The sequence below is a fragment of the Pseudorasbora parva genome, chromosome 6 (assembly GCF_024679245.1).
Source record: "Pseudorasbora parva isolate DD20220531a chromosome 6, ASM2467924v1, whole genome shotgun sequence".
NCBI classification, from domain to species: Eukaryota; Metazoa; Chordata; class Actinopteri; order Cypriniformes; family Gobionidae; genus Pseudorasbora; species Pseudorasbora parva.
In genome coordinates this window covers 7,864,072-7,890,428 of record NC_090177.1, presented here as the reverse complement: position 1 = coordinate 7,890,428, position 26,357 = coordinate 7,864,072, and the positions used below count along the sequence as shown (strand labels likewise).

Sequence of the window (26,357 nt, the reverse complement as noted above, 5' to 3'; positions counted from 1 at the left end):
TAAGAATAAAAACAAACGACGATATCATCATTCATCGCAATGTTTTACTGTAAACATCGTCAACTGCCAATTTAGGGGATATCGCCCAACTGTGTATTGTGTATCAGAGTCCTTGTTAATTTCTTCATTATATGTATTCATCCAGACTCTTAATAGCTTCCTCTTGAGAGTATTTTCTCCATTCATCTGGGATCGTGCCACTTCCCTCAAAGGTTTTTCCGTAGTGCTTTTCCAGATCTTTCTGGAATCTGCACGCAAACCACTTCCAGTACGGCAGCTCAGAGAGATCCGGGGTGATACTCCATGTAGCACAATTAGGATCTTTTCTGTATTCCTTCCAGAGGACTTTATCATCTGAGCTATTTGGATAGAAAGATCGATCGCTGGCTACTGCTGATGTGCAGATACTGATAGATAGGTTTGTTGTTCCTCTGTAACTAATCCCTTTTACTCCAGTAATACGATGGAAAGGAACACTGTGATCTCCACGATGGCCTTCTATTGTGTTGGTGCAGATGGCTGCACAGAAAGGACACTGAACCCAACAGCACTGACAGAAGTGATTGATCAAAAGCTCATCTGGTCTGTCTGTGTGTTCCAGCTTCACTGGAAAAGTTTCTGTGCTGAATGTACTGCGTATGTCAGACATTATAGAAGGAAGTTCTTTCATTATCACATCTTCTAGGAAGCTGACTTCAACATCATCATGATTAACTCCAGTGAAGTCATTCAGAGAGAATATCAGCACATCAGAGAGCTCTTGTGTGAAATTATTCAACCATGTATCAGCATCTCCATTGATCTCTTTAACCTGTTTGGTGGATGCATGTGCTGCGTTTCTGATCTTCTGCTCCAGCAGTTTAATGCTTTTTTCCATCTTGGGCCGAACTCTGTCTTCAAATCTTTCAGTAATGTACTTATTGACTTCTGCTCTGATGAAATTCTTGAAGTGTTCTTTGGGATTGTTAATGTAGGTCATGTATGCTTTGAAATCCTGTTTTACTGCCATTGTCCTCAGAATGTGTTTCTCCAGTTTTGATCGATTTCCATTTAGTGATTCACAGTTTGTCATCATTTCGTCTGCTAAATCTCTGGCAGTTTTTTTGTAGACATTCTGCTGAATGGGCTCTTTCAGTTTGTTACAAACAAATTCACCAAAAATAGCAGCTGATGTTGTTCCTTGACAGTATTTCTGGAAAATTATGATATACTCCTGACTTTTCCTTTCAAAATAGAGAACAGGATCATTGCCTTCCCTAAACATTTTGTACTGATCAGTGAATGTCTTGTTTGCTCTGTGAAATATGCAAAACACCAGATCCACAAAGAATTCACCCTTGAATACATATTTCACGTTTTCCCCTTCCTCATGCTGCTTTATTCTTGCCTTTATGTAATCTACGAGTTGTTGAATGCAGCTGAAGTTGTAGCCCATCTTTGCAATGTTAAATGACTGAATCATTTCTTCTGTGTGTTCAGTGATGTCTGTGATTAAGGATCTTATCTGAGATTCATCCTCTTTAGATAAAACAAGACCCATCATCTCTTTACCTCGTTTGTATGCATTTTTTAAAGGTGCTGTCTTTCCAGTGGATTTCTTCAACCGTACATATTTTGAATAGCTTGGCAAAGAGATCATATCTTTGTGCTTACTGCTCTCTTTCATTCGGTCTAAAGGGAGACTTGCATTGGTCTCACTGAAGAGCTTTATCACATCCTTTAATATGTCAATATCTTTGACTAAAGGAGTGTCTCTGATGATCTCAGCTGTCTGTTGTTTCCAAAAGGACTCAAACTGTGTTTTCATGAAATTTTCATCATTTGCTTGATCTTTAAATTTTAAAGCAAGTTCTTTGCTCTTTTCAAAGAGTGTGTTTTCATGATGTGTCCTCTGAGCATCCATCTTTTTCTTCAGGTGACGCTGCTGAAGAACCCCATTTAGTTTCCTCTTAGTTTCTCTCACAATGTTTTCTTGAAGCTCTTTGATTTTTATCTCAAAGAAACCTTTCCACTGATTCAGTACAGATGCATCTCTGTCTTTCTTAAAGAAATGGTACATTGTCTTTTTCACTTCTTGACTTTTTGGATTTAGTTCTCTTTCAAGATTAAATTCTTCAATGTCATGAATTGCTTCATTTTCTATTTTATTGTGTAGTCTGTTTTCAATTTCCAGCATTGCATTGCGAAGGCTCCAGGTCCACTTGCTGTATTCAGTCTCGAGTTTTTTGTATATTGCAATTTCCAGGGAATTTTTGAAGCTGAACACAAATTGTTCATTCAGCAAAGCCTCCCAGAGATCCTGAATACGGTCTCTTAGGTGTGTCAGCATTATGCCATCTGATTTTGAAGCGTGTGTAAGAATAGTTTCCTTCAGTTCTTGAATGTTCTCGCAGTAGTTTGGGTTTGGTGGTGCCATGGGTGGGCTGCCCTCCCAGAGCTGAGCAAAATACTTCACATCATTTTGTACATCAAACGCAATCACGTCACTGAATCTTTCTGCATCACAGACTTCCTCTTTAGCAGCGATTTTGGTCATTTCATCCAGTTTCTCCTGCAGTCGTCTTCTTCCCTCCATGTTTTTCTCTCCAGCTGTGACATCTGAGACATTCTGATGCACGAACATACAACTGGGACTCAATCTGACGTTCTTCATCCTCATGAAAGCCTGAACAACAATCTGAAGAATGTCCTGCATCTCAGATGGGTTTTCTCCAAAGATGTTGACCAGGGTCATATTGCCAAGACCAACAACAAATGTGGCCATTTCATTGTCACGATGTGTTGTTGAGCTTCCAGCCAGTTCTGGTGCACGTAGTCCTTCAGTATCAACAACCAGAATATAGTCGAACTTCAGCTCTGTTTTCATCTCTTCTGACACTTTGACCAGCTGCATGAAAGCTCCTCTGGTGCATCTGCCAGCACTGACGGCAAACTGCAGTCCAAACATGGCATTCAACATTGTGGATTTCCCAGAGCTCTGAATCCCTAGAATTGACAACACAAAGACTTTCTGGTCTCCCAATTTCTTAACAAGTTCACCTAGAACAGCAGTGACCCAGGTGAGAGGAACATGAGCAGCATCTCCATCCATCAGCTCCATCGGAAATCCAGAGATCATCATCTCTGCTGCAAGACTTGAGAGAGAATGGAAGTCAAACTGCAGGCCTTTCTTCTTCACAGATGACCACGATTCATAGATCTGACCAAACTCTCTCATGACGTGCTCCAAGCCAAAACATGTTCTATTGATTTGCTCAAATAGTTTTTCTAGGTTTGTTTGTTCAGTCTGCAGATGATCTAGATTGGTAGGATTTTTTTTCAGTGCTGAGACTTCATGCCATTTCTTGTCATATTCCTTATTAAGATCACACAGCTTCTCTGAAGTGAACTCATCTAGCAGGTTCATCATCCATCTGAGAAAATATTTTTTTTCATTGAAACTTTGTGATTTCATTGTTTCAATAAATGTCATCATAAAATCTTTTAATCCTTGATCCATCTGCTTTTCTCTTATTTCTCTCATGTTCTTCAGTTTGGTACTTTTATCTTGCTCTAGATTTTCTCCTTCTAGATGATGCAGCTCTTTGTTCTTTTTACACCAGTCATGCCACAGTTTCCCCTGACAGGGCAGGTTTGTTTCCTTCGCTGTTGATGGATCCTTTCCTCTCAGTAATCCCATGATCTGAACTGCTGCCTCTTTCCCTTTTCGGCATTCTGGATCCTGCTCATCTACTCTGATTCCTGAGTGTTTGGCCACATCTTCAAGTTTGAAGGTCATTTTCTGTTTGCTCAAACTCACTCTGATCGTCTCCATTATCTGATTCGACACATCCGACTGGTTTTTGTCCAAAAGGCCGTATATGAATTTTCCATTCCCCAGTTCAGTTTCATCACAGTGATTGTCAGTGAGCAGACAAATGAGAGGTTGAGGAGATTTGAAAAGTGATCTTACCAAACCCTTGTAGTGGTTCTTCTGTCCAAAATCAGGTAAGAAGAGGACATTCACAGAAGCCATACTGGTCAAAATCTCATATTGTTTCTCATTGGCTGCTGCATCACCATGAAGATTACAGAAAGCAACACAGTCATCAAACGCGTCAGTCTTTTTCCCAGAAGGGCAGTACCAGGCGATCTCCACCACTCCATCCATCAGGATTCTGGTTCTGCTGCTTCCTGAGCAGTTCCTGTGGAAGAATGTGTTGTGTTTCTCATTGATGAGGCCGTTCATCAGCTGAGACTTGGATGAAGACACTGAACCAAACCTGAAGAAAGCCACCATTGGAGTCTCAGCCTTGTAGACTGGTTGAGTTTGACTAATGATCTCATTGTTGGTATGTGTCTTCTTCCAGCTCTTGTTGATTTGTCTAAATGTCCAGAGAGGAAACTCAATCTGTTGAGTGAATGGATCAGGAACAAGCAGAGGCAGTGAATACTGACACTGTGAGAGTTTAGTCACTATCAGCTGCTTCAGGAAACCATCAGCACAATGAAACACAGCCAACTGAACATCCATTGGGTGAATATCCGGGCTGTAGTTTGCCTTATCTTTTTTACCTTCTTTCTTTCTGTGTTTTATGACTATGTATCTTGCTCTGTAGTCCATGTTCATCAGCTTTTGTAGGAATGAGTTTACCAGTTCAGTCTCTTCCTGTGGTTTCTGCAACTGAAATGATGACTTGGTGATTTCAAGAATGTCTGCTCTTTTTATTTTATCTTGAAATCTTTTTGTCAGATCTAGTCTATCATAGAGTTCTTCAAGCTTGATATTTTTTTGTCCAACCTTTGGGTTTTGACCAGTCTCATCTTTCTGTAAATACATGAACACATCAAAACAAATTTGTTATTGTGCAACAATAGCAGAGATGATAATGGCTTACCCTCATGTCGTTCCACACCCGTAAGACCTGTAAATCGAAGTGAATCGATCAATGGTTCGGATCGCCAATGTCACGTGATTTCAGCAGTTTGGCAATTTGACACATGATCCAAACTACTGAAATCACAGTGACATTGGCGATCCGATCCATTGATCGATTTGCTGATTCATACCTGTTTGAGTCTTTATTTGAGGAACACAGAAGAGAAGACAATGCTGAATAAAGTCATAGTTTTTGATATTTTTGGACCAAAATGTATTTTCGATGCTTCAAGAGATTCTAATCAACCAACTGATGTCACATATGGACTACTTTGATGATGTTCTTATTAGTTTTCATGGACATTAAAGTGGGCATAGACTGCATATGCTCTATAACTAAAATATAAAATATCTTAAACTGTGTTCCAAAGATAAACAGAGGTCTTACAGGTGAGGAACGACATTAGGGTGAGTCATTAAGGACATCAATTTCACTATCCACTTTTTTAGAAACTAGGGTAACACTTTACTTGAAGGGGTGTGCATAAGACTGACATGACACCTTCATAATCATGACATGACACGTGTCATGAATATGAAGGAGTTTTATGCATGTTTATGACAACTGTCATTAAGTGTCATTCGCTTAATTATGTCATTTTTAATGCAATGATGACATTTCGGAGTTGTCTTTGTTATGACAACTTGACATAAACCAATACATCATAACCTGTCAGTGTCTTTTTCATGACAACTTGACATTACCAAGACAACATAACCTGTCATAAACATGACATAACAGATTATCAAATTTAAGAACTTACTTAGCTAAGAGGGTTAACCGTAAACTGTAATGTGGTTGGTTTTGATGTTGACTGAGGCCAATATAATGTAATTTCATAATTTCAGTGGCAAAAGTTTAATTTGTCATTAAAATGTAATTGGGTGTTAATACGCTGTCAAATTATTTTTTAATAACAGCATCATTAATATTTTTCAGTTCATGTTTTATTTTATTTTTTAAGTTTCCTCCACCAGCTTCAACAGAAGGTTAGATAATAGACAATTTCAAATATATGAAAAGGAGTTCGAGAAATAAAATCAATCATTTAATTGTTAAGACCTGCCCTCTCACAGAACTGACTCTTAAAAACACAAGGCATGACTTTATACACAGGTGACCAGCACCAATTAACGCAAAAAGGGGAAAACACGTACACAAATAATGGCCATTACAAAAAATAAACATATATATATCAACATCATATACACACATAAACAAACACAGAAAAATAACACTTTGTCAAATGACTTCACTTTATAAATTATCTTCCGATGTATACAAATAAGAGAAATGGTCTTTAGAGCCCCACCCCGGGCTGAACAAGGAATGGTTGCGGCTAGAGCCTAGGCCGGAACATTATATATAGGGCCAACGTTTCCGCCCGAACCCCTTTTGACGGTGCACCAGCACACGGGACTCCTCCATAACAAACAGACAAACAAAGAAATGGTAAGAATAAACTCAAACTATTCGTTAAAGAGTGAGCGAAAGTTTAAATAAAGTTTATTAAACCCAAAATAACGTTGTTGTGAATTGTTTTTACTTACTGCAAACTAAATTGACATTAAACACCCAAACAAACTAACCTGACTGAGGCTCTGCCAACAACTGTTACAGCGTAAGTTACACATTACCAGTGGTGCCACCATAGACATCATGGGTTTATATGTCTATACCACGCTATCATTTTGAGTTATATTAATAGTTTTTAATGACTCTGTACGATTTCCTCTATGATGCCATATTTCAGGTCAAGCTAAATATTCATGACACTGTTATAAAATAATTTGACAGAGTATTGACACTTAATGACATGTTAATGACAAATTCAACTTGTACCACTGTAGTTTAGGTCAAGAAATATATTCATGACAATGTTATGAAATAATTTGACACAGTATTGACACTTAATGACATGTTAATGACAAATTCAACTTGTACCACTGTAGTTTAGGTCAAGAAATATATTCATGACAATGTTATAAAATATTTTGACAGAGTATTGACACTTAATGACAGTTGTCATAAACATGCATAAAAACTCCTTCATATTCATGACACGTGTCATGTCATGATTATGAAGGTGTCATGTCAGTCTTATGCACACCCCTTCAAGTAAAGTGTTACCGAAACTAGGTTCATTTTCCAAGTCCCTTAAACAGTTGAGTTTTACTGTTTTTGAATCCATTCAGCCGATCTCTTTATCTGGCGGTAGCACTTTTAGCATAGCTTAGCATATTTCATTGAATCATATCAGTCCATCAACATCAGTCCTCAAAAAATGACCAAAGACTTTCAATATTTTTCCTATTTAAAACTTGACTCTTCTATAGTTACAATGTGTACTAAGACCAACGAAAAATGAAAACTTGCTATTTTTTTAGACCATTATAGCTGGGAAGTCTTTTTTTCATTCCTGCGTAGGAACTTTGCGGCCATCATGGGTGCAAGGATATTACACAAGGTCTGAAAATAGGCAAAGTTTTGTCAACATAACCAGTGTGACAATCTGCTTGCACAGAGAGCGATTTGTAACCATGGAGATGTTTGTGAGAGACGATTTAGAAGATATTTACTTTGGTGCAGATCTTGAACCATATCTATTTGAACCGGAATAACAGTTACACTGAAGATGAGCTTTTGAAATGTGAAAGAGAAAGTGTGGCTGAACAGACTCGGGCAGAAGGGACGAGGAGAGCAGATTCCAACTGGTAAAACAGAGAAGAGTCAAAATTGAAGACAGAGAGAGTGCGCACGCTCTGTCGTTTCTCTCTGTCACTCAGCTAATATGTGCCCTGTCATCTACATCACTTATAAATCCTTGGCACAGAACGTAACATCACTAACAAAGTATTTTGTACCATAGAGAAACAATACTGGCAATTCCACATTCTATTTTAATCAAACTATGCACCAAGTTACCTCACCAGAACAAAACTACTAACGTTATATACTGTATATGCCGTACGTAACTCTTTCCATGTTTTCCAAATAGTCACCTGGTCCCAAATGCTTTGAGGAAACACGCAGTTTCTTGTTTGAATCTACCTGTGTTTTGATATCTATGGTTCAGCGCAGTCAACCACTGATTCTTTCATTACTTGATTTTTGTTGGTATTCTGTGAAACATGATGGTAAAATACACCTTCGACTCACTATCACAGCCCTTTACAACACAGAGAACCATGGCTAATCGCACAGTAAATCCACAACATAATTTACTGACTGCAACTCTGCATTATCTGCAGCTACACAAACTCATTGCTGGTCGCATTGGAAGTTACCTATCTGAGGACTACTTTCAGGCGTTGCTTAATATCAGCACGCTGCTGAACCCATGGTACAGCCAGAATACAGAATAGTCAAGTTTTAAATAGGAAAAATATTATCTAAATGATCTAATCTTTATCTAAATCAAGTCTTTTGTCATTTTTGAGAGCGATGCTGATGGTCTAATATGATTCAATGACGAATGCTAAGCTATGCTAAAAGTGCTACCGCCAGATACAGAGATTGGCTGAATGGATTCAAAAATGGTAAAACTCAAATTTTTAACTCTAAGGGACTTGAAAAATGAGCATAATGAGTGGAGTGGAGCACACTGGAGTGTTCCTTTAACAATGGGAAGAACAGCTGCTGCACCCAGTGAATGGTCCAAAAGGTTTGTATCTCCAATGGAGGAATCGTTATTTACATGGCGAGAATTCGCAAGTGGAAAGACTGAATGCTTCTCCATAAGAGAGAGGAATCCTTTTATTTTTAATATTTAAAAATGTGTGTGTGCTGCTGTGCTTCTGTGTGTGTAACTGATCACTTACCTTTAGAGAAGAGGCTGTTTGGGTGCAGCACATTTTCATGTTTTCTATTTCTGTTCTTCTGTCGTCTTCATAGTCCACTGGTTTTGGTCTCATTAGTTCATCTTGCTTCTGTTGTTCCATTACCCTCATTTTGTCTTCATACATTTTACGTAGCTGTTCCAAGTTTCTACTTTTCACTTTGTTATGATTCTTTCTTTCTTCCTCCATCATCTTCTTGATCTGTTCTATTTCTACTTTATGATATCCCTGAATATCTTCTTTCTCTCTTTCTATTCTTTGCTTTTCTCTCTCGATTTCTTTAATTTTTTCATCACATTCATCCCTTATGTTTTGTTCTTTCTCCCTCCTTTTCCCATTCTCCTCTTCTCTCCTCTGTCTTTCCTCTTGTAGCTTTGTCTCCAGTTTTTCTTGTTTTGTTTTGTATTGTTCTTCAATCTTTCTAAATTCTTCTCCTCTTATCTTCTTCTCTGTATCATGATTCTTTCTTTCTACCTCCAATTCCATCTTTAATTTCTCTTTTTCTTTTTCATATTTGGCCAGGAGTTCTCCTCTCTCTGTGTTCAGTTGTTCCACTTTGTCTCTTAGCATCTTCATCTGTGCTTCTTGTTTTTCTCTTTCCATCTGCTTAAACTTCTTACATGAGTAGTAACTCCCTCCATTTGCTCTCACCATGTCATTGATTTTCTGCAGTAATGTCGACACCTGCACACGGTCTTCAGTCTCATTATTATTGAACACATGGTATCTGTTTCCACACTGTTCAATGAGGTTCATCAAAGCAGATCCTGGTTTTCCCAGGAATTCTTCAATGGTCTTTCTCTTTATATCATCTCCTCTGGTGAAGAGCACCATGGTGTACATTAGGGAGTTTTCACCAAAAGTCTCTTGAATGATCTTGACAGCGTTTTCCTCCTCCTGAGTGAAACGTCCCACTGGTATCAGTAACAGAAACACATGTGGTCCTGGCAGAATCATGGAGATGCAGTCGGTGATTTCTCTCTGGATTTCTTCATGACTGTGTTTAATATCAAACAGTCCTGGAGTATCAATCACAGAAATGATTTTGCCATCTATTTCAACCATCTCTCTCTGACACTCTTTAGTAACTGACTCTTGAGACAAGTCTTCTTTAAATGCTTCTCTCCCTAAGATGGTGTTTCCTGATGCACTCTTCCCAACTCCAGTTTTTCCCAACAGAATGATCCTCACATCATCTAAAACCTCTCTTGAATCTGAAAAAGAGAGAACTGCTTGAGTCATGCTGCTAGTCTTTTAAAGTCACATCCTACAAGTATTTAGGAGCAATCTGTTTGAATGATCCCAAATACAACAGAACAAACTAAAATCAAATAAATTGTGATTTTGACATAACACATTAACACATCAATTGTCACACCCTGACAATTTACTGAAATTACTTCTCAAAACTATAATCTATTTATGGCCTGTTTAAACTGATATTAAACTCTGTTTGGTGGGTGTTGCGATCTGTTGGGGGGGTGGGGGGGTGGATGGGGGGGGCTAGTTCGGCTGGCATCCAGGCTAATGAGAATTGTTCATTTGGTTTATAAAAATGTTATTCATTAATTCATTACAATTGAATAATCACCTCTGTAATAATTATTACTAATTACTTATTACAAATTACGAATTAAGTTGTTTCCACACTAATCTGTTAAATAATATAATGGTGTAATAATGTAACACAAGCTCCGCCTAACAATGCCTGTTTCGGAAAGTGACCTTTTATTAACTAATTTTGGGAGGAGCACATTCAGATAATTAAACCAATTAAACAATGGAGCACGTCAGCTTATCAAACCTAATTAACAAGGGGATCACATTAGATAATTAAACCTAATTAAACACAAGTGGAGCACATTAAGTTAATCAATCTAATCAATGATAAGAGGTGTACATATACAACAGATTTACCTTCTCTTGTTGACCATTTTTATCTCCTCACTTTAATTTAATAAACTCATCAGATGTCAACACAATCCATAATACATTACAGTCTAGTTCTAGAGTATCTTTATCACGGTTGATACTCTGGGTTCGGGCAAAAATTCCAAGCTCGGAGCCCTCCCCTGGACAGCACGCCAAATACGCATTATCTTTACTCTATTTAATTTGACGTAAGTGTGAACTTGTGAAAACAAGATTAAAAAAAAAAATAACGGGCATTTTTCAACGTCTTAAGGATGTAGGTTTTGAAGCAGTTGACCCGGGTTCCAATCCGCCTTTTGCCGAGCTGGCTCGTCTGTTTCCCATCACATATCACATCGGAAAGGCATTTACTTTAATATATTTGCTTAACGAAATGTTTAATAATAATAAAAGCATTTATTGGGTCGGGTTAGGGTCGGTGTAGGGAGGGCTTTTATTGTCCCATTAAGGCTGCACTCATTTAATAATTTTAATAAATATACTGTAATCATTTACACTATTAATATTCCATCCTGTTTATGTACAACAATACTGGAAGTGCTAACAGTATGTATCTGTCAAAATAGCTACTATTTACACATTGCAAAGAACTACTTTTACATGGTGTAAATAGAATATATCACCATTTTCACTTAGTAAATAGCATCTACAGCTATTTGCAGTTAATGCAAATTTCATCCGTCCCTAAGAAAATATTATTTTCACTTAATGCAGATAGCCGCTGCCAAATGATAAAACTGTTTTTGTATTTATCCTTCTAAAAAAATATTTTTTATAAAAAGTTATATCAATTCTCTTGGTGATGTGTATGTGTGGGTTAATCTAACTCTCTTGCCAACAAAACTTACACAAGGTATTCCTTTGGATGGCAACTTCGCTTTTCTCTTTGTTGCTGTGTTTGATTTTTCCATCAACTTCGTGATCACCATCCTCCTCTTCTTCTGCTGTGACTGAACCTCCAGATCTGCTCTGCTCTTTATCCACTGATGAGGATTCTCCTGCTTTCTCATACAAGTTTTCTTTGAGCATCTTCTCAACTCTTTCAAATATTTCAGAGAGCAATCCTGAATTTCTTTCATCAAACTGAAAATGTCCACCTCTGCACTCTTTTATGAATTGATGAATATGGTTATTGTGTATCTCTTTCTCATTAATCAACACTAGAGTGTGTTCAAGAGCCTCATCACTGAATTCATTCAGCACATATTTCACTCTTTTTCCATCATTCTCACTGAAGTCATTCAGCTGCAGCACAAGTATGATCACATGAGGTCCAGGAGCAGACAGATTCACACACTCTTTCACTCCCTGTGTGATCTGAGACTCTGACAGATTTGGGTGCAGCAGGTGACCAGCGTTGATGACTATGATGTCTCTGTCCTTCAGTTTTCCTCTGTGTTTCTCAATGTGCAGCTCTACATCAGCAGGTGGCGCTTCACTCTGAAACGCTGCTCTTCCTAGGATGAAGTTTCGTATTCTGCTGTTTTCTTTTACATTCTTCCCCAGCAGAACAATCCTCAAATCACTCACTGGAACACACAACACAAATAGCAGTACTCACGTGAGTCCATGAGCAGAGATAGCACAGTTTAAATGGCATATTTTAGTAACACATCATTCTAGGCATTATATTGACCTCCCTGATACACACAAAGTTTCTCAAGGATTCAATGCAACTTTGAATATTATGAATGATTATATAATTGCTGACTTACTTTCTGGTCGGTCAAGAGAGGGACTTCGCAGGCCTATTTAAACGGCAAATAAAATAACATGCAATTTAAAAATTCACTAATTATTTTAAAAATAGCCTATTACTTATTAGTTATGATGTTTTTGAATGTAAAAACCACACAAACACCATTAGTTGACCTCAGACAACAGTATAAAAAAAATTAAAAAAGCCAGTTCATGACACCTTAAAAAAGTGATCCAGTTGCAAGGGCAGAGTACCTTGCCAAAAGAAAGCAAGGTTTTGTGTATATCTAGATAAATTACAACTTAAATTAAGATGTTATGTTTTGTGGTAATTACACAGTTATTACATGTTAATAATAGAAATGTTTTGAATTTCTAGTTCTAAAGAATCGATAATCAAATGTTTTTATTTATTTTTATCTTGACTTACTGTTACTAATGAGTCTATTTGAATGAACAGTAGATTGATAGATTTTAGGCCCAATATTACACTAGTTCCATATAAAAGATGTTTTCATTTATTAAACATGTTCCATGAGGTTTTGTCTGTATTGTTTTGCACTTCTTGTTAATTAAATATTATTATATTACTGAGTTATATAAATTGTTCTGAGTATTAAAATAAAGGCAATTGAAATCAGAATAAAATGCATTGACATTTTTACTTTTATCTTGTGAATATCAATCATTATTGATCACAACGTCAGGTGGTGCGACCGGTCATGCTCAGGTGGTGCAACCAGCATATTTTCATTTAAATGTATCAATTCCCACTGCAATTGCAACATACCGTAAGAAATATAACTAAAACTTAATATAACATATACAAATCATTTTAACAATTAAAAACAAGAATAAAAACTCCTTATCGAAAAATTGGTGTTTGAACACAAAGAAAAGTTATTTATATGAATTGGAATAAAAAAGACAATAAATAAAGAAATGGAAGGGGAATTTACAATGCAATATGCATCTAAGACACTACAATAACAGATATTTAAAAGTTCTCAGTAGTGCTAAGTACATTAAATGTATATTTATTTAAATTAATATATGGTCGCACCACCTGACATTTTCTGGATGGTAAAATCAGAAATCTTGTTTAATAATGAATTAATGCTGCCAAAAAAGCTGTAAAACCAATATGAATCAACATCAAACATTGGTTTGGACATAAAAATGCATTTTAAAACCGTTTTGCTTAAAAAAAATAAAAAATAATCTTGAAAACCTTATTTGTCATTGACCCACCCCCGAGCGTAAGAGAAAGTCAAGAGTTTGTCACATTAATATGCTAAAGGTATATGTGACCCGTTTTAACTCTGGCTAAGATCCCTGTTGTCACTGTCGCCCCACTGAATGTACCACTGTCAGATTATTTGCCTGAAATAGACGGTTTGAAGATGAATAGTACAACATTCTCAACTGCTCGTTTACCCAACTCAGAGACTCCGTCAAACTTTTCAGCAAAATTGTCACACCTGTCTACGTCTGCCCAGGCTGACATACAAAATTTGGTTGAAAGATATTTGACTTTGTTCGGTGCCTATCCTACCACTACACACGTGATGAAACACGATATTGATGATGGTTCACATGCACCTGTTAACCAGAACGCTTATCGTGTCAATCCACTTAAGAGAGACCTGATGGGGAAGGAAACTCAGTATTTACTTAAACATAACTTTGTAGTCCCTAGTTCCAGTCCATGGTGCTCACCATGTCTTCTCGTCCCTAAGCCAGACGGTACTTCGAGGTTCTGTACAGATTACAGAAAAGTTAATGCTTTAACTAAGGCTGATTCATTTCCACTTCCACACATGGAAGACTGTGTAGAACGTGTGGGTAATGCTAAATTCGTAACAAAACTGGATCTACTAAAAGGTTATTGGCAAGTGCTGCTCACAGAGCGGGCATCTGAAATCTCTGCCTTAGCCACCCCTGAAATGTTCCTACAATACCGGGTTATGCCTTTTGGCCTTCGAAACACTGGAGTTACTTTTCAACGTTTAATGTCCATTGTGTTATCCAAAGTATCAAATTGTGAGGCATATTTAGATGATGTAGTGTGTTATGCTAACACTTGGGAAGATCATCTGAACCCTAGAGAAAGTCTTTAAACGTCTCAGAGATGCTAATCTTACCTTGAATCTAGCTAAGTGTGAATTTGGATGTGCTACAGTCACATACTTGGGTAAAGAAGTCGGTAGTGGTCATGTTCGCCCACTGAACTCAAAAATTCAGACTATCCTCGACTTTCCAGTCCCTAAGACGAGAAGAGAGCTCCGCCGATTTTTGGGAATGACCGGTTACTATCGATGTTTTTGTTAAAAAAAAAATCAGATGTTGATAGCCCTCTCACCGGTTTACTGCGTAAAGCAGTCTCGTAACCTCCCAAGGTAGGGGGTGCGAGGGTACCGGGTTCACATCCCAGAACAGCCCCCAGCTTCTGTTACGACCGCAGTCGCAGCAAAAAGGAAGCCAGTCTCAATACCAGAAAGATATCAAAATGATATACGTTTATTTACAATGAAAATAAGGGTTTTGGCGTCAGGGGCAGACACAGCCAAAACAAACAAAACAATCTTCTTTACAACCTAAATTACCTCACCAAAAATAAAGAAAACAAAATACAGCTTAACTTACCTCTCCCTTAACCATAAACAAAGTGAAATAAACATAAATAAATTGGCATCAAACCCCCTACCTCCCTTAAAGTGGTAATAATATATACAATAGTATTTACAGTAGTATATACAGGGTCTTGGCAAACAAATCAGATTCAGAATTCAATAACCGTAGTCAAACAGGCAGGGATCAAAAGCGGAATATGAATATGATATCAGATGGTAACAATAAACAAACACTCACAACCTCCTAATACACTCGCAATCTCTCTGGCTTGACACTCTAAAACAAACGATGACGAAACGAACGGTATAATCAGAAAGTCACTGGAATTGAAAATCGAGGGCGATATAGCACAAAGTCAACAAGGCACAAGGCAAAGGCTGAGTGTTTGGGGCGGTCCTTAAGTACTGGCCAGGTGCTTAGCTGGACCAATCAGTGTTTCCCAACCGGTAAGTGGAAACCATGCCCACCTGGAACACAGACACAACTATACATACAGTATATCTGTATTTTAACTTAAATGCCCTGGGGTCAGACACAGGATGCGAAACTCAGCGCCACGCCACGTCTTTAAAATTCGAACACATTCAATGAGTGTACACACACCGGCGGCAGCATTCGGCACATGTCCGCAGCCATTTCAAGATATTATATTAAATGTATATTATATTTCTCTCAAATCATCAATGTAGCCTACTGTTCCCTTTCAGTCGGTCACATTCGACGTACGTCGGACGAATGGGGATCACTTCTGGGAGCCCCTTTCAGCTTCGAGATTTAGAAAAACAGGCCAATGAACATTGGTGTGCGTGCTTTGCATATCGCCGCTGCGCGGGTATAAAGCGGAAGCGATTACCACGCACCATTGTCATTCACTTTGGAGCCGAACAGCGTTGATGAAGCATCTGACTGCCTGCTATCTAGCAAGAGAGAGAGAGAAAGCGTGTGCCAGGGGAAATCGCTCTTGTGTTGGCCAGACGGGACAAGACAGCGCGACTGCGATCTCACTGCTGCTGAGAGAGCTGCTGTTTTCACAGCAAACTGAGCAAGTTGCACTTACACACACACCACACACCGTTGGTCTGCGGTCGATCCCTGGGTGCTTCAACACCTAAAAGAGCAGATTTTCCTCACAAAAAGAGCTACACGGGTGACGTGCCATCCTTTTCAGGATGTCTATCCACCCGTGCGTTCCCGCCGACGGCCACAAGCGCTGTATCACGTGTCTGGGCTTACAGCACGCTGAGGCAGCGTTTGTGGATAATTCGTGTTCTCACTACGGGAACATGATCTCGGCGCTGAGGTCGAGACTCGCCTTCCTCTGGGAAGGTGGAGTCCCCTTACCCATAGCTCAATCTAGTTCTATTCCTGCCCAGCAGAATAGACCTACTTTAATGGATGACCTGAGGATTACGGTTAGGACAAACCCGTCGAGTGAGCCTCCACGGGGACCCTAATCCCTCATGAGTGCCGCAACCGGTGGTACTTCCGGGAGACCCCGGTCGGCCCCCCACATGCTCGGCCAACGGTGTCTTTTGGGGCACCCGCGGATGAACAGATGTCGATCGCTGCATCGGAGGGGAAGTTTCAGTCCTCTGGGGATGAAGATTCGACTGTACTGCCTCCCTCTGGGAAAGTGGCAACGGTCGAGTCAGACCCGGAGTTGATGGCCATGCTTTCCCGGGCCGCCGAAAAGGTCGGGCTTGAGTGGAACCCTCCACCACGTCCCGAACCTTCTAGGTTGGACGATTGGTCAGCCCCAGTGCCTTTCTTCCCGGTGGTGCATGAGGAGCTGACTAGGTTGTGGAAAGCACCGTTTAGCACCCGTGGGTGACCTAGTGGCTCCTCCCTCCTCACTACCCTTGACGGCGGGCAGGTCAGGGGGTATGAGGGTCTCCCGCCGGTGGAGCAGGCGGACGTGATGCGACTGTGTCCGACGTCCGCCTCCGCCTGGCGTGGGGACCCGAATCTCCCGTCCGGGGCTTGTAGGTTCTCTTCCGGTCTGACCGCGAAGGCCTATAGGTCCTGTGGCCAGGCTGCGTCCGCCCTGCATGCCATGGCGTTGCTTCAGGTGCATCAAGCACAGGCACTCATGGACCTGCACAAGGGTAGTCCTGGCCCAGAGCTCCTCCGGGATCTCCGGGCGGCGGTTTTCATAGGACGAGGCGATTTCCACTTTGGTGGTCCAGGAGCGGCATCTCTGGATCAAACTGGCCGACATGAGGGAGACCGATAAGTCCCGGTTCCTGGACTCCCCTATTTCGTCGGCTGGGTTGTTGCTTTGCCCAGCAGTTCTCGGCCGCGCGGAAGCAGACGGAGGCCATCCGGCACATCCTGCCCCGGCGGTCCACTGCTGCCCCCGCTCCCGCCGCCCAGCAGCAGCCTCCACCCGGACGTAGACGTGGAGCCGGCCGCGGCAAGCGCCGTTGTAAGAGACCCTGAGACGGGCCACCCAGAGATGGAGGATCCTGCTCGACAGGAAGTGGCAGCAGCACCACTTCCTCCCCCCGGAGGAGGGCCGGGGGGCTTTCCTGTGACAATAACATCTGTCCCCAAAACTTCACAGAAAGAGCAGTTTCCAAAATCTCTGGGTGCCTAGATATGGGAACATTACAGATTCTGTGTTGAATCAGCTGTAAACAGCCGCGAGCATGTATTCATGACGAGGTAAAGTGGAAAACTGCAATACACAAACGTTTCACTTTATCACAACCACAATTTACCTTGCAGCTAACAGCGAAGAAATATTGTATTTTGGAAGAAACATTTATTAAAAATGTTGCTATATTACTTAAATTAATATTGCAGAATATAAATCCCTTTTATTTTTCGTATTTTCTACTGGTGTTTATATTTTTTTTACTTACAAATATAATAGTTTATTATATATGTTTTATATATTTTAGAAACCATATAGCCATATAATGAGGAGCAAGGTTTTACAGTCTATGTTTTTTACCCTGTGACTACCATGATCTTACATTTAAATGAAACTGGCCTACAGTTAAACTATAGTCTATAAAACAGTTTTAAAGTCTGGATCCCATGAATTAAGGACAAAGCTTTTTTTCCTCTTTAAAAGTTTTATTAACTTTTTTTTAATGAAATGTAATAGCCCCATGAAAGATAGCTATCAGTGTCTTATTTTATGAAATTATGCTATCAGTGTCTTATTTTATTAAATGATGTGTTAACTCTTGAAAAATATGATTGTTCAACCCAAAAATGTGATAATTTTCTCACTCTAATGTCATTCCAAACCTAAATGAATTTATTTCTGTGTAGCATAAAATAAAATAACTTGAGTCAATTCAAATGGTAGCCTAACCAAATGGCTTGGTTGCCAACATTCTTCAAACCATCTTTTGTATTTCGGAATGACACGAGAGTGAGTAAATGATCACACCATTTAAAAGAAGTAAATTTACCGCATCCTAGCTCAAAATCATCAGTGCTTTACTGCCAAGGGCATTTCTGTATGACAAAAAAGCAATATTAAGTTTATCTGCATTTGCAGCAAATTCGATTATATCTCTCATTATTTGTCCTTGTCCTAGTTTTATTTATATACTCCAATTTAAGGCCCTAACCCCAGCAAAAACATTCACGGGGAACTCATGGGCCGGATGTGCTTGGTATGCCAGAGCCGAATTTTAGCCCCAGTCCAGCCCTGTTCTCCACGGTACGACTCCCTACGGCAAGCCTGTGTCTTTCCCTTGGCAGAGCCCACTCTGCCGTCTCAGTGTGGTGACTGTCCCCCGCCCATCTGGGCCGGGGCCACCCCTGGGACTCCCGTATGTAGCACTGCCCACGGCCAGTCCATACGTGTAATTTCCACACGTTATCTCCTTCGGGGGAGTGTGGCTTCCGCAGCGGCCTCCAGGGGCACGCTTTCCCAGCGTTATCCAATAGTCCACTGTTGGGTCTTGTGAGATAGCAGTAGGGAAATTCCCTGCCCGCTGAGACGGGGTCCGAGGCACTCCGCAAGGGCGCTGGAAGTGGTAGTAACTGTGGCGTTTTCCATAGGGATCCCCATTCGTGGGTCTAAGTCCAACGTAGGTCGAACGTGACCGACTGAAAGGGAACATCTCAGTTACGTATGTAACCCTCGTTCCCTGAAGGAGGGAACGGAGACGTACGTCCCGTCGCCACGGTTGCTGTACCATCACAGCAGTTCGAGCCTCGGTTCGGCTCCTTAGTGAAAAACAATGGTGCGTGGTGTTCGCTTCCGCTTTATACCCGCACAGCGGGGCGGGGTGTGATATGCAAAGAAAAAATGTTCATTGGCCCGTTTTCTAAATCTCGAAGCTGATAGGGGCTCCCAGAAGTGATCGGTCTAAGTCCGACGTACGTCTCCGTTCCCTCCATAAGGGAACGAGGGTTAATCCTGTGTAAAGGACTGTAAATCCTTCTAATAATAATAATAATAATGCGTTCAATTTATATAGCGCTTTTCAAGGCACTCAAAGCGCTTTACATAGAAGGGGGGAATCTCCTCAACCACCACCAATGTGCAGCATCCACCTGGATGATGCGACGGCAGCCATATTGCGCCAGAACGCTCACCACACACAGTATAGTACACCTTTTGTCAGTATAGTGTCCCCATCACTATTCTGGGGTGCTAGGACCCACACAGACCACAGGGTGAGCACCCCCTGCTGGCCTCACTAACACCTCTACCAGCAGCTACCTGGTTTTCCCAGTTGGTCTCCCATCCAGGTACTGACCAGGCTCAGCCCTGCTTAGCTTCAGTGGGAAACCAGTCTTGGGCTACAGGGTGATATGGCTGCTGGATACAGTGACCGTTACAGGATGCAGCAGCTAACATTAATAGGGAAAGAAAAGGGTTAACAATAACTACTCTGAAAAAAGTGCAGTTATAGCCTACATAAGCTACCATATTTACTGCTTAACTTTTAATAGACTCCAGGTCGAAAGAGAGTGCGTTTTTTCACTGAGAACAACTACAGTCCAAGCGCGATGCTGGTCACTCTCGCTCATGTCTGAGGTAAATCATTAAAGGGTTACTTCAGCGATTAGCATATGGCTTTCTATCAGTAGAATCCCTGAAGTGTATTCGAATGATTGTGCTTCCCCCTCTTATATCCCCCTGAGATGAGAGATTTATGCATTTTATTTCTGGAAATATGATTCCGGTGATGCAAATATCGTCGATTTGCGCTATCGGTAAAATGCTTGGCCAGACTCTAAAGACTACAGCCAGCAGAGGGAGCTATTTCCACATGTTTTCAACTCACACATGGGGGATAGGGTCGCACTCACAGCTCAGCTCGGCTCAGGCATTCATGGAAACGGTGCGGCCGGTGGAGCAAAGTGAGTATTTTGTCTTCTCAAGTTAATTCCTATGAAAGTTAATCTTCCAAACGCATGAACTGAACACGCGCTAAGAACTACTGCCGCGAGCGCGGATGCGTTTACCTCAGTGCTCATCACGAGAGCTCATTCAGCTCATCAGGATGCGTGTAATCTTACTCCTGCTGCGTCTGTGCTTACACTTCCTCAGCGGCTAAATCACAATATAAGAAGTTAGAATAAAGAAGAATAAAGAAATTTTCCAAAAGTAAAGTGTTCGCATATTGCACAAGTTTCCAGTCAACTCGCTCCTTGTCCAATAAAAACAACCCACATAATCCGTCTTCTTCATGAAATATCTTCCTTTAATCTTGATTTGTTAATAAATTAAGCAAATATAATAAATACATATTATCTTAAATCCTAAATATTACGGATGCAGTAAAGAAAAGGTGCGACTCCACTCTCTTTCGCATGATTTACAGTCGCAATTCTTAAAGGACCAGTCTACAATTTTAACATGCAACATATTATGATGTAAAATTAGAGAATAATTATCTAAAATTACACGCAAATAAATAAAGTGTACAACCTAAACGCAAATACTTAAAGACTGAAATGCACCACATAATTTGCAATATTTGTCAGTGAAAATAATTAGGGATAGGTGTCCCATTAAGGCTGCATTCATTTAATAATTTTAATAAATATAATCATTTACACTCATTATTAGTGAATCATGTTAATGTATAACAGTACTGAGGTGCAAATATTATGTTTCTGTCAAAAAGTATAAATTGCTTGTTATTACTATTTACACATATTGCAAAGAACTGCTCCTTTTATATGGTGTAAATCTAATCTATTTTCTTAAGCTATTTCACTTTGTAAATAGTATCTAAAGCTTTTTTGTTTTGGGATATGGGGGCTCATCAGGACTGCAGTGCAGAGGGCCAGGAGATGGTGCATTGGCCTGGATCTTGTGCTATGCCACTGTAGATACTGTCAAAATATAGTTTATTACTGAATACATTTTGACATTTATTTATAAAATTATGGGTGCGTCTCAATCAGCTAACTAGTTTGATAGGAAAGGAACTGATCAGGGAATTTGTCTGAGTCTTAAAACTTTCCCCCCTTTTTTTAATCAAAAGAAGGTGGAGATAATCATCCTAGCACTTGCTGTGGTACAGTGATCACTCATCAGATTCAGCCAGGCAGAGAAATTACTCTTTGAATGAACATAAAAAAATCATGGAAAGTATTTCCACATAATTAACTTGCTTTATTTCAATATTATACAATTCTGTTATTCCAATTTAATGTACTTACGTTGGGTCAACTTATTTGCTATGGTTGGGCAGAGCTTAATTTAATAGTGTCAGCTCAACTACACAAATTTGTTGTAATCTTGTTGTATTAACTTAAAATCATTTAGTCAAAACTACTAAAAAAATCATGTCATTCCAACTAGATAAAGTAGGATAGAGAGGGATAGAACTGATGGCCATATTTATTCTATGGGAACTGTGTCACATGATTTAGTTTTCTTTATTTCTATAAAAACTATTAGTCAGCCTTTTTTAGAAAATAACTCAATTTTAGAAAAGTTTCAGTCTGGTTTTAGGTCACGACATAGCACTGAGTCTGCGCTGCTGAAAGTCCACAACGACATCCTTCTATCCCTTGATGCTAAAAGATCTGTGCTGTTGGTGATGCTGGATCTAACAGCAGCTTTCGACACTGTGGACCATTCAGTACTTATCGCCCGCCTTGCTCAACAGGTCGGCCTCAAGGGTTCAGTCCTGCAGTGGTTTCGCTCCTACTTGAACAACAGGAGCTTTTCAGTTATGATCAATGAATTTTCGTCATCCACTGCTCCTCTGTCCTCTGGAGTGCCACAAGGATCCATTCTTGGCCCTGTTCTATTTTCACTTTACATGTTGCCTCTTGGTTCCATTATTGCCAAGCACAATCTTTCTTTCCACTTATATGCAGACGACCTCCAGGTCTATATGCCTGTGCTTCCAAATGATGGTTCAGCTCTAGACTCCTTGCATAGTTGCCTATCTGATATTAAACTATGGCTTTCACGAAACTTTCTTCATCTGAATGAGAGTAAAACGGAATATATTATCTTTGGTTCCCCTATTTTACACCACGATTTATCATCAAGCACAACCCCTCAAGTTAGTGAGGCAATAAAGAATCTGGGGGTGATTTTTGACAGAGATCTGAATTTTAACAAACAAATTAACTCTGTAGTAAAAGCAAGCTTTTTCCAGCTGCGACTTTTAGCCAAAGTAAAGCCTTTTCTGTGCCGCAGTGATCTGGAAAAGGCAATTCATGCTTTTATCAGCTCACGCATTGATTACTGTAACGCACTCTACATTGGCATCACACAGTCTTCACTCCATCGTCTCCAACTGGTACAGAATGCAGCTGCTCGTCTTCTAACCGGTACATCTAGACACAGCCATATTAGTCCAGTTCTCTGTTCCCTCCACTGGCTCCCGGTTCGGTACCGTGTTGATTTTAAAATTTTAATGTTTGCCTTTAAAGCTCTTAATGGCCTTGCGCCACCTTATTTATCAGAGATTTTAACTGTCCACCGTCCAAACAGAGCCCTCCGGTCGGCTGACCAGATGAGGCTAGTTGTTCCGAGGTCCCGTTGCAAGCAGTGGGGCGATCGTTCATTTGCTTTTGCTGCTCCTAAACTTTGGAACACTCTACCAGTAGACCTGCGTGTTCTTACAGACCTGGCCCTATTCAAGTCCAGGTTAAAAACGCATTTATTTAAACTGGCTTTTAACACACAGTAGCACTGTGGCACTTTGAATTTTATTTTTGAATTTTATTTTTGTATTTTGTGTAACTGTTCCTTTGGTTATTGCTTCATGTATTAATATGTTATTTATTGTAGATGTTTTTCTGTTCTAAATGTAAAGCACCTTGGTCCTCCTTTTGGTTGTTGGAAGGTGCTACACAAATAAAGTTTGATTGATTGATAGTCAACTACACTTCATCACTTGCTAATTGTAACATGCAAGCAATGATAAAGCATTTCTCGTAACCCGTGGCATTAGCACAGTTACAGCTCATTGAGAACAGCATAGCTTAACCACAAGGTCTACACTTCACTATAATGGTAACCTCAAAAAAATCAACACAACATAACATAACTTTTAAATATCAAATATAACATCAAACGTTAACAGGTCTTTCCCTTCACTAAAAAACACATTAAACAGCACTTCATTTCAACATTTACTCTCCTGAGGCATCCCTATGCAAAGCATGCTGGGAAACAGAAATACACTGCCCAGTTCAGCCAGCGTAACATAAATGATTCATGTAGTCTCAACACAAATGGTTTTGGTTAACTTAACATTTAACAAATTTGATTTCATTTACCCTAATAAAAGGGTAGTAAAAAACTAAAGATTTGTGTTGTTTCAGCTTATTTTATTTAAATAAACTGAGCAAACAGCTAGAATCATTTTTTTGAGTGTACAAGATTGTATTGGCTAGATGATTTTGTTACATGCATGGCATGCCCAAAGTTGTTGTTTTTTATTATTTAAACAACTTTAATAGTTATTAGCAGATCCTCAACCCAAGCACGTGCTCTACACTTCACCACAATGATAACATCCAAAAACACTAACATAACACACACTTTTAAATAACAACAAAACAAAAAATTAAACATTAAAAAGTCTCTCCATTTTCTCATCTCGTTAGAAATGCATAAAATAGCACTTTATTTAAACATTTACTCTCCAAATTCAGCCCATTTGCAAAGCATGATGGGAAGTGAAAGTCCTGTTTGTTCGGCTTACTTGATTGAATCATGTTATTTCAAAATAAACACATCCAAGTTATGTCAAAGAGTAACGGTTTTAAGTCAGTTTAACATGAATCAATTACATTTGAACCAGAAACCTGATATAATGGTGTTAAATCGAGATGAATTGCTTAAATAAAGTGAACAGCATCAAAGTTAATTTTTTTGAGTGTAGGCAATATAGTGTTGCTAAATTTGGGATATTTAATAAAACAATTTTTTACTTAAAAACATAAAAACAACATTGTGTCTTAAATATAATATTTTGATTTATACTAAAATAGATGGAGACAGAGATATTTAAGAAAATTAAGAAAAGGAAAGGGGAAATGAGGGTACCGTTTGAGATAAAGCCTTTAATTATTTAGAGAAAAAAATAGGGTTGTCTGTGTTTCTACATTTTATTTTGGGTACACATTGGCCTGGATGGGTGTAGGATTTCCCGGCCTGAAATTGTGTCCCAGTCCGGCCCTAATCCATTGTCACTAAAGTTTATCATTTGCATTTATTTTTAAGTCTTGCCAGTGTTCACTCAGCGCGCGCGCTCTCCAAGAGACCGTAATCTAACACACACACCTGACAAACACACAGCCCATCTAACAAAAAACTCGCTAGTACAAATTGCGCTGCAATGGTCAAATACACACAAAATGTATGTACTAAATTACCGTCTTGACGAGTATCCGCATAAACCCCTGCCCGTCGTGAGTCGCGAATGAACGACTGCATAACCGTATCCCTGTATTCGCTCTTAAAGTGAAAGCAGTCGAATGAACTGCTGCTGTCTCTCAGTTTCTCGTTGTCTTGTTGTTTGATGAACCTTAATGAAACTCACTGCTCTTGAATGGCTAACTTTTGCAACTTTGTAAGGACGTTTTTTTTTTTTTTTTTGTAATGACTAGCTTTTGCAATTTTTGTAAGGATTAATCTAATTTATTCAGGGAAGACCAATATTAATTGACATTTAATTTTTTTTTTAAATTTCTTTAGTATTTCTTACCTCAATACTAATGTTAGACCCACATGAAAAAAAATGTCTTTAAAAACAAAAATGCACTGCATAATCAAAGATTTAGGTGAGATAATATATAACAAGAGTCATCTGTAAGGGGGGAATTCCCCCATTTTCAGAAATAATAAATTCCTTGAATGAATGTCTGTAAAATCCCCTATAAATAATTCTATATGATAAAAAGAAGGCTTCAAATAGGTGGCTATCTGTGATCAGACCGGCAGATACTGCTTGATGTGATCAGCGATCGGATATATATATAAGATTTTTTTTTTTTTACATGGCATAAAATCTATGGAGACTTAATGCACAAGTGTTTGAAGTACATAAACCAATACTAAAATTGGCATAAAATATAGGAGAAAAATATTATAGATATTAGTGGTTATTGATCAGCAGTGTATTTGATATTTTACCAATTTAAAAGCAAGAGATGCAATAAATTATATCGGTCAAAAAAAATGGTTTTACGACATTTCTGTCCTCCTCACTTCTGAAAAGATGGCTACGCCCCTGCATGCGTGAATGAAGCTTTATTTAAGCCCTACACTGAAAAAAATAAGTTGTTGGATTAAAGTTTTAAAAAATATATTCCACCTTGTCACAAATAATCGGTTTACTTCTGCTCAACTTTTGTTTTTTGTTTTTTTTGCAAATTTTAAGTTGAGAAAAAGTTAATTGAAAGTATATACTTCCTTTTTTAGTTTAAAAGAAGTATACTAATGGAACACTAATGGAATAAACATATGTTTCATAAGGGAATCTAGTTAATCGCCACAGAAAAAGATTGCACATAAATGTTCATATACATAAAAATATTCCATATGTTTTATTACCTTCAGAGTGTAAAACTCCAGATTCCATCCACAGCAAGAGGCAATATGGCAGTTGCAGTGGTTGTGCTTTGCCTCATGTATAGGTCTCTGCAGGTTAGTAATAGGCGTTACTACATCAGGTTACTACAGGAGTTACTACATCCGCTTCCTGATTTGCCCACATCACAGTGTGGTTAGGCTTTAGGGGTGGGGATCATTGCATGAGTTATTTTGAAAACACTGTGAATTCCCAGGTGCTTTCACATGAGTCATGACAATTATATGGTTGAACATCCTTAAACAATAAATAAATAGTTCAAGATTAAATTATGTTAAGATGTTTAGGAA

At 39.2% G+C, this 26,357-nt stretch overlaps 1 protein-coding gene and 1 pseudogene across 1 annotated transcript; both read right to left on the bottom strand.

Moving 5' to 3' along the window:
* On the bottom strand, window positions 1-26,057 carry LOC137078334 (interferon-induced very large GTPase 1-like). The gene is made up of 4 exons (XM_067445528.1): window positions 26,031-26,057; window positions 11,539-12,219; window positions 8,741-9,972; window positions 1-4,807 (listed from the first exon to the last, which is right to left on the bottom strand). The coding sequence occupies exons 2-4, from the start codon at window positions 11,717-11,719 to the stop codon at window positions 128-130; spliced, it is 6,093 nt and encodes a 2,030-aa protein (XP_067301629.1). The 5' UTR covers window positions 11,720-12,219; window positions 26,031-26,057; the 3' UTR covers window positions 1-127.
* Window positions 19,700-19,816, bottom strand: LOC137080297 (5S ribosomal RNA; annotated as a pseudogene).
* Window positions 26,058-26,357: the final 300 nt, after the last annotated feature.

Coding starts and splice junctions, on each gene's coding strand:
- LOC137078334 (XM_067445528.1), bottom strand. CDS start 11,719: ATGCTCAAAGAAAACTTGTATGAGAAAGCAGGAGAATCCTCATCAGTG. Junction 9,973..11,538: donor CATCCAAAGGAATACCTTGT/GTAAGTTTTGTT, acceptor TCTCTTTTTCAG/ATTCAAGAGAGGTTTTAGAT. Junction 4,808..8,740: donor AAACAGCCTCTTCTCTAAAG/GTAAGTGATCAG, acceptor ATGTATTTACAG/AAAGATGAGACTGGTCAAAA.